The 15,321-nt window shown below is 39.6% G+C and overlaps 1 protein-coding gene across 4 annotated transcripts in view; it reads right to left on the bottom strand.

Annotated features, from left to right (window-relative positions):
• Nucleotides 1-689: 689 nt before the first annotated feature.
• sun1b (Sad1 and UNC84 domain containing 1b) overlaps nt 690-15,321 on the bottom strand; it is a 99,584-nt gene continuing 84,952 nt past the window's right edge. For all 4 annotated transcript variants that reach the window (XM_073060194.1, XM_073060191.1, XM_073060192.1 and 1 more), the window contains 4 exons: nt 9,649-9,764; nt 5,960-6,127; nt 5,519-5,611; nt 690-4,620 (listed from right to left, as the gene is read on the bottom strand). In XM_073060194.1, the coding sequence (XP_072916295.1) occupies nt 4,504-4,620; nt 5,519-5,611; nt 5,960-6,127; nt 9,649-9,764 (494 nt within the window). In that variant the 3' untranslated portion in view covers nt 690-4,503. The remainder of the gene's footprint in view (nt 4,621-5,518; nt 5,612-5,959; nt 6,128-9,648; nt 9,765-15,321) is intronic.

Here is a 15,321-nt window from a genome sequence, read left to right as displayed (position 1 = left end):
AGCTACTTGGACAGGTACACGCATAGAAAAAGGATTCCAAATGGGACTAGCTTATAGGGAATCTTGGTCAACATGAACCAGTTAGACCAAAGGGTCCTTTTCCATGACCTATGGTTGTCTGGAGGACAGAATGGTGAATATAGATTAAAATTATTACAGAAATGGCATTTTCATAACAAAAAAATATAGTATGAAATTTGTGAGTGTTCATACATGATTATGCAGTTGGGCTCGACAAGTAAGCTATATATCTGAGCACATGGCCCAATACAGATTGGACTACTTGAGAGACAGCCAGTGATCTCCTGACCCAAAGTATTTAAAAAAAGAGTATGTGTAGACATTGGAGCGAGAAATAAACAACTAATTGAAGTTTTTTTTGGGAGGAACTTTAATTTTGGTGGCATGGTAGTGTAATGGTTAGCATAGTTTACAACGCTAGCCATTGAGGTGCGAATTGTACCAGTCTGTAAAATGTTTGCGCTTCTCCCCGTGACCGCGTGGGTTTCCTCCCACATTCCAAAACTCATGTGTTAGTAGATTAGCAAGTTGCAGACATGCTATGTTGGTGCCTAAAGTGTAGCAACATTTGCAGCCTGCCCCAAGCCAGCACAATTTCTGCTGATTTGATGCATAAAGAATTTCACTATGTTTTGATGTACACGTGACAAATAAAGCCAATCTTTACCTTTATCATCTTTAACTGCTGCTTCCTTTTATTTATAAAATCAGAAACTAGAATGAGATCAAACAAAGATAATGGCCAGGCAACAATATAGTGTTATTTATGACTTTCAAACTTGGTTAAACTTCACCACAAATCTGCGAGACTTATGTCTAAAGTTGATTCAGCATTTTCTTTTCACCTTTCTCCTGCAGTCTGTTTAAAGGAGTAAATATCACAGTAATCCAGAGATGGGAGGAGACAACAGTCCAAGTTTACTGAGTCCAGTAGTAACCTGTTTCACAGAAGGGGAGACAGCTAGATCCATAGAGAATAAACAGCCAGTTATGCAATAACTCTGGTATTAGTACATTTTCTTCAAGCATTGTGTAATCTCAAACACACTGTCTGGTAGTATCTGAATTGCTGCTCATACTTGGGTCCACGCCAACCTTTGGCAAATGCAATTAGGGGGACAGATATTTCAGATTAGGGAAGATGCAACTTATCCGGGTCTCAGGAGCCCCAAGATGCCAACAAATTGTTCTTTACCAGAAGTTCACAATCAAAGTGGAACTTGAAGGCAAATCTCAACAAATGAGGGTGCTTCATCTTGCTTGCAAGGTCTCAGCTTCTTCAACATAGAGCAGGAATGTGCTGTGTTCCTTAAGTCCTCAAATGTTTGATTCACTTGTGCAGTGGCAATTAGAAATTGTGTAATTTGGAAACAGACTAGACTTCATGCAGGGAAGCTTGCTGAATCACCCTGGGCATTTAGTTGTCCATCTTCTCTGAAGCAGGGACATCAATTCAATGAAGTTACACACAGGTCAAAGGACTTTGAAATGACCAGAGGCAGCGTCTGGCTACTTCTCTCTCCCCCCACAACCTCCTACCTTCCTTTCCAGTCCTGATGAAGAGTCTCAGCCCAAAATGTTGTCTGCTTGTTCCTCTCCATAGACACTGCCTAAGCTGAGTCCCCCATTATTTTGTGTTGCTCTGGATTTCCAGTCTCCATAGAATCTCTTATTTATATCACTATCCCTTTCAGCTTTCGTTGGACTTGCGTGACTTGGTGCACAAGCTTTCCAAGCACAGGTCCAATTTTACTGGTAGCAAATAGCATTTGTATAAAATAGCTTTCAGGTACATCCTTATCCACAAGAATCTTGTAAACAACAATCAGAAAAGATATAATTTAGATGTGATTATATCTTGTACAAATCTTAGGCAAAAAGGATCAAGTTTTGTTTCAGTAGGTAACAACACAATTCAATGATCTGTATTATGGTAAAATGGACTGTTAAAGGTTCAACAGTGCTTACAGAAGTGGTGAGAATTGTGTGCATCTCAAAAGCAATCTTAGTCAAAGCTGGTTTTGGGAACACAGGAATGTACAAGTCCCAAAATAACTGCCTGGTCTACTTACTGAACATAATTAAAACATTGTGCTCCATTGATTTCTTGCAGAGATTTTCCCTAGTGACCTCCAAACTATACACAAGGTGCTAGATATAACACCTAATTTTGCTCACACCAGCAAGCAGAGTTATTGAAAAACAACAGCCAAGGGCTTCTGCCATTTATCTCCAAGTAGAGAAGTACCAAAGCTCTTCTTACATTGTTTTTGAGTAGGCTGTTCCCTTCATCTCTCTGATGTACAAAATCTCACAGTACAGAATGCAGCCATGCAAATCCCCCAGCCTATGCCAACTTGCTCATCCAAAGTATCCAGTTAGTCCCACTTTTGTCGTAGCCTTGCAATTCTTTTAAATCACCAATTCCGTGTTCTAAGTTATTGCAGAATCAGATTCTGCTACAGCCTTTCAAGGAGTGTGCTCAGTCACATTACAAACATATCCTCAGTTCATTTGCCAATCATAGTGTCTTTTGGTTACTCTTCTGTCAGTTTCTTTATCTAAACCATTCAACTTTTGAACATCCCTATTAAATCTGTCTCACTTCAATAAAAATCTCAGTTTCTTCAATCATTGTACAGAAACAATAGGGTCCAGTACTAGTGGACCGTCACAAGCCATGCAACCAACATCAGTAATTAATAATACACCAAGAGTGGGAAAAACTTATTTTTAAAAATTAAATAATTCCAACAATTCTACATCAGCTGAGCTCTGTCTGTAGTGTGGTCACTAGTGCTATCCACTTTTTATGTGCAGTTTTCATAATGGATAATAATATCTAATAGATACTTTGGTCATTATAAAAAGTACATGTAGTTTTAAGGCATATCAACTCACGATGTGAAAATAATTCACATTTGAACATTCTATCTGAACTATTTACTTAAATGATTCTCCTATTTGTATCCTCTGCCACTTTCCGATTCAAGTCATATCCATTTGTGCTATACAACCATTGTGCCTAAGCTCCATCTGGCTTATTGCAGGTACCATAGCAAAATTTATCCTCCTACTCAAGACATCATGAAAGAATATAACAAACTGGAGCATACACAAGTTAAACAGATGCTCAAACCTTCACTACTTACAGTAGACTCAATCTTGACCATAACTCTACCTTCCTGCCTAATTCTGAAACATTCCATCTCCCTTGAGTCGCAAAATCTATTTCAGACTTGAACCGATTCAATGAGTCACACTCTCACAGCTCTCGTGCAGAGAATTTCTAGGAATCACAACCCTCAGAAGAGATTTATTGCTAATTGCAAAAGTAAACCTCCAAGTATTAAAATATCTAAACCTCCTCAATCTTTTATTGTTCAATAATATTCTTCCAAACTTCACTCAGTTTCGGACCAACCTGCCTAATTGATCTACATTTTCTATGGACCCTCATGAAAATATAACACAAAAAACCTACCGTAAAAGAAAACTTATATTCATTGAACCTGTGCTGCTTATTCCTTAATCTTTTCCTGCATTCTTGAAGAATATTCCCAATTATTAGTAGAAATAGTCTTTGCTTTCACTTCTCTTTCAGGCAGCATACCAGGTGACAACTTTGAATTTTACTGAAGAGTTTATCCTCATTTTCAACCTCAATTTAGATTGTGCAGCCACCTAAAGAGCTGGCAACTAGTGGAAAGTTATTTGATTCAAGTAGAAATTCTGCACAGAAGTCTGTCTACTCTTTATTACGCATCTCAAGTACATGCAGCCTCTCAAAAAAAAATTAAATTCTTTATTTAAACATCTGAATAGCATCGCCAGTTTAGCGACAGCTAAGGAAATAAAAACACTGAGACAAAGTGAAAAAATTTACAAAAATACATTGCACAAAGTCCTGTGTTGCTCTTGAAAAATAAATATAGTTATTCACAAAGTTTCTCTCCCTAAATCCCCAATTCTGCTTTACGGGCAGAAATATGACCAGTCTCTCATAGTTTACAAAGAGTGCATTTCATACTCCAAGTCTTTCGACATAGGCCACAAATTTTATGCCAATAGTTAAATATATGATTATATTGATTAATATAAGTTTATATCTTTGAACTTTTCTCTTTACAAATACAAGGACATTTGTGCAATATACAAATAAACATTATCCAATATCTAATAAAAATGGTCTGTACATCGATTTCCTTGCACCACCCCTTTCCGAATAGAAAGGCATTAGATACTCCAGTTACGCAACATGAACATCAGACATTCACCAAAATAAAATTGAGACAAAGAAATGCTCTAAAAACGATGATAAAGCCATTAACAGTTCAGCTGGCAGTTTTTTGAAAGCATCTGATAGTAGGAGAGTCAACAATATATGTTATTCATGCCACAGTTCCCAAGAACAAACTCATGTCCAGAGTTAGCCCCAACCTTTCCAGTATATACAACTGTAATATTAGCACAATCCACATTTCACTGATTTGAAGGGTCGCCGTGTACTCTGAACCGATAGAGACAGGTATACTCCGGATGTCCCCAGTTGGAGAATATTCGGAGTTCAATTATTTGGTATTTCTTCAAGCTTTTCTCCTGGCGTGGAAAGAGGGAAGAACAATACAGGAATAGTTACGTAGCAGACATCTACATGATCATACATTAATGGCAACTTGGATTTACAAAGCATCTTTTTATGTTGAAATACCCCAAGGCATTTCATAAGTAGCAGGAGTAGGGGTAGGCAACTGTGGCCGACAAGGGAGGTTAAGGACTGCATAAAAGCCAAGGAAAGGGCGTACTCGCAAAAGTGAGTGGGAAGGGGGATGATTGGCAAGCTTTTAAAATCCAACAAAAGGTGCTATAAGGGAAAAGATGAAATATGAGGTCAAACTAGCCAATAATATAAAGCAAGTCTGTAGGTATGTTTAAGGTGGAAGTTGATCGTTTCCTGATCACTCAGAGCATCAAAGGATATGGTGAGAAGGCAGGTGTATTGAGTTGAGTGGGATCTGGTATCAGCCATGACGGAATGGCAGAGCAGACTCGATGGACTGAATGGCCTAATTCTGCTCCTATGTTTTATGGTCCAAGTCAGTTATCAAACAAAATATGACACCTAGTGATATGAAGTGTTACAAAAGATTACTAAAATCTTGGTCCAAGATAGTCTCAGGGGAAAGAGAGAATTTGAGGAAGGAGATCCAAAATTTCAAATCTGGGTAGGGAAACATTTAAATTCTTAATATAAAACAAACATTCAATTACCTGATTACGTCTTACCACTGAGTGCAGATAGATAGCATTCTACTAGTTACAGTAATTTAAATCTTGAAAAGCCGCCAATATACTTGTTAAAATCCTCACACTCCAAGTTACTGGGGTAAACCATGAACTACGGAACTGCAAACTCAATTTAAAAGATATGGAAGAAAAATTTATAATTATTAAATCTAATGGAAGTAATGAAAGGTGAAATTTGAAACTAAGTTACCCTGACGAAGAAGGTTTGTATTGCCTCTCCATCTTGATTATATGTGTATTTCCCAAACATCATGCCTTCCTCTTGGTACTCATCCTCAAGCCCCTACAAAAAAAGATCACAAGATCAAAATACTCACCGAAGAAAAAAAGGCATTTCATCGCAACATTCTGAAGGCTTACGATATTGCGACAAATGCCCATATTCTTTGGGGAAAAGTTACATTAGACTATATAATGCAACTTTTTTCACCTGGGTTTAAGGAGTCAGCACATAAACCACTTCAGAACAAAATGACAACCATCAGACCTATGTGAGCCTTCAATTCTCGACTCCTCTCCAATTACCAATCCAATGGTAGGTCAGTCTTCACAGTGACCATGGCTGATTTGAGACCACAGGCCACATTGACAGTGACGCTTTCTATCCACTGAAGGTCGGACTTGAACTTACATAAACACTGAAGTCTTTGGGTGCACTGCTAATATTGCCCGCTGGTGAAAGAGACTTTGGTATGTGCTCCAGAGTGAAAGCAGAAGGGTAGATCTCCACAGACAGGCGAATAACTAGATAACCCTGAGATCCTTTGAATGCCCAGCAGTTTCCAGGATAAACATCGGGCTGTAAAACAAGATTAAGAAACACTCAAAACACTGCAGTCTCCATTTCTTTCAACACTAGAAAACAAAGGTTTTTAAATTCTCAACTAATCCAACTAACATTCTGAAAATCTTTCAATTTCCATTAGACTTTTGCAGCACAACAAACATATTGACAAAAAAATGTGTTAGTTAGTTCAAGTGACAGTCAGATTTCTATCCTACATTGGTTCACCTCATCATAGTCTGTTAATTAGTATACAGGTTGAATATCCCTTAGCCAAAATTCCAAAATCCCAAAACTTCTCTTTTTTTTTTGAGTGTGACAAGATGTCACCAATGGGAACTTCCACAAGGCTCTGGGAAGGCTCCCAGGTGAGACACAGGTCTCTGTGCCCCACAGACAGCTCTGAGAAGTGACCTCACATATGTAATGAATGGATATGAGAAATAAAAAACACTGCATAAAGGAGAAAGTGAATTATCTATCGATTGTGTATTGAAAGAGTGGATCTGTCAGCAGAGTGAACAACGTGGGCCAACTCCAGCACATTCTCAGACTGTGTTGGTCATAGATGAAAACAATGCATTTCACTATATATTTCAATGTACATTTGACAAATGAAGTTTCTTTATATGCAGTTAAGGATTCCACCAGCAGGGGGAGATAGTTAACAAATGTTAAACCCAGGAAGACACTGTTGAACTCCACCAGACCCAAGCCCGGCTGCGAAAGGAGGAAGGTTTGGCAGGGGCGACCAACCACATCCTGTAAAGATCCTAGAGCTACAGAAACTCCAAACACCTCATTCCTGGGGGAGAAAAGTCAAGAAGATGGGCAACTTTAAAGACTGACCCAGGCCAGAGGACTCTGTTGGCACCCTACGCTCACCAAGTGGAATGCAAGTGGTCTGGGCAGGAAGGTTTATAACACAAGCAGCAAAAGACGATGTTCCAAAAAGAAAATCAGCAATTACTAAGCCTCGTCATTATTCTTAGGTGCTCAGTTCTTCCACAAGGCAAACTTGAGGCAGATTTTTTTTGGAATGTATATTAAAATCTTCTGAATACTGATTTTTTAAAAAAAATATAGAGATACAGTATGGTAAAAGGTCCTTCCGGCCCAAGAAAACCGTGCTGCCCAATTACACCCATGTGACCAATAAACCTACCAACTCCGACTTCTTTGGAACTGTGCACTCTAATCTATTCTTGCATGGATAACTTTTCGAGAATGGGGGTTTAATCTAGAAAGGGGGCCGAACACTTTACAGTGCCCATAATCAGGGTCATGGTTCAAGTCCCACCACACTCCAGTGTGTAAGGAGTTTGTACATTCTCCCATTACTATGTTGGTTTTCTTTGGGTACTCATGTCCTCCCACATCCCAGAGAGGTTCGGGATAGGGTATTTGTGGGCGTGTTATGTTGGCACTGGAAAAAATGTAATATTTGCAGGTTGCCCCCAGTACATCCTTGAAATGTTGGTTTATTGACACAAACAACACATTTCACTATATTTATCTGTGAATATATGACAAATAAAGCTAATCTAATCTTTAAACATCATAATTATCAATGGCATTCATATCAGGAGACAAGGCTATTAAGGTAAAATTATCACTTCAATTCTCTACACTAGCTCAACAGTAGCAGAGACTGTAGAAATGATCTAATGGGTAAAGTTGAAAGAACAGGCCAAGTCTCCCACTATGCAATTACCTCAACAGTAAATTGTGTATTTATTTTAACACCAGATGAGATTAGACTAAACCACAGATAAAAATATAAAAATGGAAGAAGCTGGAAATCAAAGCAACATACACCAAGTGCAGGAGGAACTCAGCGGGTCAGACGGCATCTATGGAAACGAAAGAACAGCTGACATTTTGGACTAAGACCCTTCTTCAGGACTGGAAAGGAAGGGGGAAGAAGCCAGATTAAGGCGGGGGGGGTTGTGGAAAGGGGAGTACAAGTTGAGAGGTGAGACCAGGTAGAGGGGGTGGTGGGACCAGATCAACCTGGCCACGATCAGGCCACTTCCAGGGAGGAGAAGCAACACCTCATATCCCATCTAGGTAGTCCAGTAATTTATCCCCCATCCCCTTCCCTCTTCTACTCTCCACTCTGGACACTTATCTCTTCTCCTCTGCCTGTCACCTCTGTCCTTCCTTTTCTCCCATGGTACACTCTCCTCTCCTAACAGATTCCTTCACCAGCCCTTTACCTTTCCCACCCACCAAGCTTTGCCTATAACCTTCTAGTTTGTCCTCCTTCCCCTCCCGCCCACCTTATTATTCTGGCGTTTTCCCCCTTCCTTCCAAGTCCTGAAGAAAGGCCTTGGCCTGAAGCGTGACTGTTTGTTCATTTCCATGCCTGCCTGACCTGCTGAGATCCTTCAGCATTTTGTGTGCGTTGAAATAGTTACAACAAGTATCAAGCTCATTAACAGTCTCTCCTCAGAATGGCACACCCTTTCGATGGAAACCAAGGCTTTAAAGGGAATGGCATGCCCACCCTGTCGATGGAAATCAGGGCTTTAAAGGGAATGGCATGCCTGTCGATGGAAACTGGAATTTTAAAGGGAAAAGTGTGAAGTGCTGGGAGTGTGAGGTGAAGTGCAGTATTTCTTGGTAAGAATAGTGTACTTTGTTTGCATAATTTTAGAATGCCATTGAATGATTAGATTGTGACAAAAAGATCACATACATTGCCTACTGTTGGGCTGCTTTTGTGGACAGAGAAACAATTAAGGTTTCAGAACAATGACTGCATTAGAACCACAGACAGTGCCTCATCCAACAAACACTTGCAACATTTTGCACTTTCATTTCAAATTTAGAGCCACAGTATCCAATTTGCTGAAGATCAATAATCTTGGAATAACAGACTCAACAAGCTAGTATAACCTTTAATGTTTTAGAGACCCTGGAAATTGCATTGCATTACGGCAAAGTACAATTCCAGGAGGAGTAAAGTTTTTCACTCACCTTGAAGAAGTTTGGTTCCTCTCTCCAAATGCAATGTTAGCATTCATTTTGAGAGGGCTAGAAAATAGGAGTATGCAATGCCCCTCAGCTTTGTAAGCATTGGTCAGACCGCATCCAGAGTATTGTGAGCAGCTTGCGCCCCATATCTACATAACAATGTGCAGAGGTTGGAGTGGGTCCAAGCAGGTTCATACTAATGATCCCGGGATTGAAAGGAACCTATCAGGAATACTGGATGACTCCTGGGCCTGTGCGCACCGGTTTAGAAGAATGAAGGGAGAATATTATCAAAAGCTATCAAATATCGAAAGGCTGAGATAAACTGGATACGCAGAAGATACTTCTAAATGTGGGAGAATGTAGGAGCAGAAGGCAAGGACTTCTCTTTAGAACACAGATGAGAAGGAATTTCTTTGCCCAGGGGCTGGTAAATCTGTGAACGTGTGAGATTCTCCAGATGCTGGAAATCCAGAATAAGAGACAAAATGCTAGAGAAACTCTACAGATCAGGCAGCATCTACGGAAAGCCTGTAATTAATTAGCAACCAACCTACCTGAATAACCACTCTAGGAGACTGAGAGAAATACCAAAGTGGAACTCCAAAGAGACTCATCACAGCAGTTGCAGTCTCATAAGTTTCAGAACAGCGGGTGCTCAAGATGCTGCCACCTGGAACAAAAGCAAATGCAGCCATCACTGAGGAATACCACAATGGAAATACTACTTTGGAAAGGATTGTTAACCTGTCATAGCAACCACTCCTCGAGCACACCTATTTATTGCAAGACTAGGAGAGAAGTCTCTTAAGTGGGTTCCAGAATCCTCCATCCCGGAGGCCTTGCTTAATCATCGAGTATATTCCACCAAAACTCACAGATTTTAGGACTCAAGGGATAGAGGGATTGGGCAAGAAAGTGGGCAGAACGCAGGTCAAGTCATAAGGAACCAACTTCCAGTTTGTTTCTTTTAGGATCAAATACACAAGTGAAACCAAATGCAGACAGCCAATGAACAATGCATCAAAGGCATTAAAGAAAAAACACTATGGTTGTCCCTTAGGTACATTGGTAATGCTGACGAATATTTCACAACTGCAAAAAAAGAATGATCTTTTATGATTTTCACCATGGTGGTTTAATTACTTTAAGAGCAACCTGAGGATGTTTGTGGCTCAATCTCGTGTTTAAAATAGCCACATATGTATATTATCCAGAAAGACTGACTGGCTGCATCACTGCCTGGCAGGAAACACCACTGTCTTTGGATGGAAAATCCTACAAAAAAAAGTAGTGGATACAGCCCAGACCATTACAGATAAAGCCCTCCCTACCACTGAGCATGTAAACTCAGAGTGACGTTACAGGAAAGCAACATCCAACAGGGCAGTGCTCACTGAGCTTGGCAATTAGCTTGCAGAAGTTTCATCACTGGCTCACATATCTTTGGCTCTTAGGGCTACGTAGATGGTGAAAGAGCCAAAGAAACTCATACCAATAGAATTCAAAGGTCAACTGAAGGAGTAACCAATCAGAACTGTGTAAAAGAATGGTGGGGGGAGGGGGGTTTATAAGAATGAGCACTCCCAGAGAAACTCCAACAACTGTGCACTGAGGATATCACCTCAACGGGTGATGAAGTGTTGCCAGCTAAATGCCAAGCTCGGCAAACACTGCAAAATCAAACGCCTCAACTCAAACTACCAATATTCACCACAATCCTAGAAAAGAGTGCTTTCCAAGTTATGCCAAGTGTCTATTAACAGCTCTTCTTTGGGAAATTTTAATCTCTTTTCCAGGTCAATCAATCAATGCCATCACAAATTCAGTGAAGTACAGTCCTAGACATCTCTTCAGAGAAATCCATACAGTTCATACTTGTGTGCCCTTTGGACGAACCATTTATTCCAGTTTGATATTCCACACCTTACAATACAATGCCTGGCAGTTTCACTGCTCAGATAGCTGGTACGTATCCCACTGTAACAGAATTGTCACACATTCAATATAAATACAGCAGCCAGAGTAAAACACTTCCTAAGTTGTATAAAGTTACACTTCAATAGGTTTGTAGTCATTACTATTTTCTACAGAATCTATTTATTTGGGATTGCCATGCATTATAGTTCTCTATTTTAAATATTCAATGTGTACAAAAAAAAGTTCAATTTACTGTGCATAGATGTTTTATAAGTTGAAGTAGTGTCAGGTGTCCAAAGTCGGCAAGACAGGAAGTACCTGTGCTATTCTTAATTTATCATGTCTATTTATGATCTATGCTTCTCCAAAATAGATTAGTAACTAAAATATCTCATCTTCTATGCTACAACTGAAAAGTTTCATGACATACGTCAATGATAATAAACACTGATTCAGATTTGCTTTTGTACTAAGTGCATTTTGTTGCAGAATGAAAGGAAATTGAACTGTAGTGTTGCATCACTTCCTTTCATCAAGGGGTGAATCTTTTCAGGAAAGATCCCACAGAGAAGTCAGAAACCACAAGCAGCAATTTCATCATTTGTTAGTTTTAAATCTCTGTACTTGCACAACCCTTGCACATGCCAGTCTCAAGTATGTGAACTTGGTGTGAACTTCCATTTGAAAGAAGCCTAAGGCAAAGCTTGACAGAAAGTCAAACAGGGTACATTCACATTTTTCAAACAACATACTGTAGAAGGCTGTTCAGCCCATCAAGTCTAGGCCAACTCAGAGCAATCCCATTTCCCCCACTTTCTCTACCACCCACCCCCCCCACAAACTTTCTCTCTCTCTTTCACACAGACACTCACAGTCACCAAATATCTACACTAGACAGAATTTGTAATTGTTAATTAAACTACTAGCAAGTCTCTGGGTTGCAAGAGAACCATAAGACATAGGAGCAGAATTTGACCATTTGGCCCATCAAAGCCATTCCATCATGGCTGATTTATTATCCCTCACAAACCCATTCTCCTGCCTTCTTCCTGTAACTTTTGGCCCCTTGACTAATCAAGAGCCTTTCAACCTCCACTTTAAATATACTCAATGACTTGGCTTCCACAGCCCATCAGCAGTAATGAATTTCAGATTCACCTCCCTCTGGTTAAAGAAATTCCTCTTCATCTCTATACTAAATGGACATCCCTCTATTCTGAGGCTGTGCTCTCTGATCCTAGACTCCCCCACTATAGGAAACATCCTCTCTGTGTCTACTCTAAGCTTTTCAATATTCGAGGAACAGGGCACCTGAGAGGAAACCAGTATGCAACCACCACAACCATCTGTGTACACAACTTGTCCGCCAGGTGGAAACTGTTAATTCTGGTTTCCAGTATGTAGCTGACGAACGTGCAAATTGGTTATATCTGTGGCATTTAAAAGCTGTCCATATTTATCTAATAATTCACACGCAGGTGCACAAATATGAACCGCAATGATTTCTTTAAAGAGATATTAAGCTCTATTTCACTGTAATCAGTAACGGAATTTGAGAAGGTATTAGTTTGACCTAGAAAAGGGGTTGAAATTTCCCAGAAACAAAAGAGCTGTTAATAAGCATTTACACAAGCTTGGACAGCACCTTTAAATGGTCAGACACAGATTCAAAGAGAAACAGAACTCAACTTTAAACCCAGGAACCATTTATAGTGTTACAGAAAGTAACAGATCTGTAAGTTCAGAGTATTATTAGTATAGCAATTCATTTACCGTAAACTCTGGTGTATAAGCCAAGAATTTGGCCCTAAATTTTGGTCCTAAAATTAGGGGTCGGCTTATACAGAGGGTGCCAACTTTGAAAAAACGAATACATGGAAGACAGGTTGTATTTATTGGCTGTTTTTGAGTCAAATTCATTCCACTGTCAACGCATGAATTCTTTGAATGGTTTGTTTCAACTCACATCTAGTGGCTGGAGCCCGGACATCAAACCACCGGGGATGACTGCAATGTCCGTAGTTTCAGCTTTCGATGCTGCTTTTGTCTCACCTGACAAGTGCGCTTTGAACATGTCCCAGGCAAGTAGCGATTTTTCCTTCCTGAAACCTTCAGGATGTCAATGCCACACCTCTTTAACCTACTTCAAGCAACCCGCTTCGCCCACCCAGCAGTGTTCTTGAACGTAAACAACACCCCGCGGGAATTTTCTGAGCAAACTTTGTTTTTAAGTCTCAACACAAGATCACGTCTATTCATAAATCAGGTGCACCAACTTCACATAACTTTGAAATGTTCGCTAACCTCACTGTGTTTTTCATCCCATTTCAAAGCTTGAACTCAAATCATTTCTCTGGTAACAATAATCCAGATGATCATTGGTGATTCACCCACTCTAAAACTTTTTCTTCCAGTTCTGGCCACAGGCATGTTTTCCTGTGATTTGCACATTTCGTCTTTGGCATTTCCTTCAGTGTGTCTTCTGCCTTTCTCCACTCTCTCACTTGTTTTTCGTTTACACTAAACTTCTTAGCAGCTGCAGAATTATTCGTTCCTTTAGCAAAATCAACAACCTTCAGCTTGAAGCCATCATATCGTCTTCGTTTTAATCTTTTGTACATGGTGGTCACAAACTCAATACTGAGTACGCGTACTGATCCCACCACCCCGTGTTGTTTTAACGAGATTACGATGGGTGCTAAATGGTTTCACGTGGGTTACATTTCAGAGGATTCTTTTCTATTGGAAATGTAATCCAAAATTTCCCTCCCTGATTTATTTATTAAGAATTTGTTTATAACGCTCTACAATGTATAGGCCTGTTTTCTTAGCAGGTACTGATTCACAAAATTTTCAGGTTCCGGATCTGGCAAAGCTGAGTACCGGCATGTGAGATCTTGTGATCTTCTCTGGTTAAATCAAAAACCTCTACAAAAGGGGTCGGCTTATACAAAGGTAACATGAAAAGGTGACTTTTTTAACCTTGAAAATTGGGGGGGGGGGTCAGCTTATACACCGGAATTTATGGTATGCAGTTAAAAATTATACCACATTCCTGGTTGATGCAACACAAAGCTGATTATGAACTTGGCATAGCAACAAGACCTTTGCATATTGTTTACAGAAAGTTCTAACTATAATAAACATAATTGTCTGTTTCAACCTTCAAAAAGGTCACCCTTGTTCTTTAATAAAAATCTGTAGGAAACAATGTCAATAGGTTTTGTACTGATACTTGGGTGAAAGTGTCAATGGTTGCTGTCATTCCATAGTGAAACCGACATTTCTGAAATACTGTACACACTGTAAGTGCAGAAATCCAGAATCTGCAGATTCAGATTCATTTATCATAAATATATTAAAGCAAACAGCAAAATACATCATATACATTAACAACCACTGCAGTTTTCCAGTGTAATCTTTAGACATTCCCCACTGACAAAAATTCTCCGTTATTTATGTAATAGACTTACTGTAAAACACCCTGAAAAATTAACCTTGCCACTTAGATATTTGTAATGGAGTATTAACCTATAATTATTACTAAGCACCTATGCCTTTACAAATCTAATTGTGTGTGTGTACTTCATGACAAATAGCAAAGAAAAAATCGTAGTTTAAAAAATTTATGTGGAATACTTAGCTGTTGGAATTTCAAGAGCATATGTCAATCCATATGTCAAAACCCTCATCGCTGTAGTAACACACACACAAAATGCTGGAGGAACTTAGTGGGTCAGGCAGCATCTATGGAAAAGATTAAACTGTTGACATTCTTCAGGACTGGAAAGGAAAGGGGACTCCAGAGTAAAAAGATGCGGTGGAAGGGAAGGTGGATAGCTAGAAGGTGATAGGTGAAGCCAGGTGAGTTTGAAAGATACAGGTCAGGAGGAGAAGGAATCTGATAGAAGAGAGTGGACCGTAGGAGAAAGGGAAGGAGGAGAGGACCTAGAGGAAGGTGATAGGTAGTGAGAAGAGGCAAGAGACTAGAGTGAGGAATAGAAGAGGGGAGGAAACACTTTCTAATATAACTGGAATGAAAAATCAATGTTCATGCCATCAGATAAGAGGCTATCCAGATGGAATACAAGGTGTTGCTCCTCCCCCCCGAGGGTGGCCTAATTTTGGCACAAGAGGCATTCATGGTGGAACACATCGGAACAGAAATGGGATTCTGAATTAAGACGTGTTGCTAAACTATTGTGATTAAAATTAATCCCTACAGTTTAGCAACATTACGACCACTTTGCACTACAATAGTCTTTGTTCGAACTGTGATATTTCTTGTAAATATTACATAAATTAATGTT

This window comes from Hemitrygon akajei, chromosome 11 (genome assembly GCF_048418815.1).
Source record: "Hemitrygon akajei chromosome 11, sHemAka1.3, whole genome shotgun sequence".
Taxonomy (NCBI): Eukaryota; Metazoa; Chordata; class Chondrichthyes; order Myliobatiformes; family Dasyatidae; genus Hemitrygon; species Hemitrygon akajei.
Note: the sequence above shows the minus strand (reverse complement) of the source record. Positions and strands in the feature narration are given on the sequence as shown.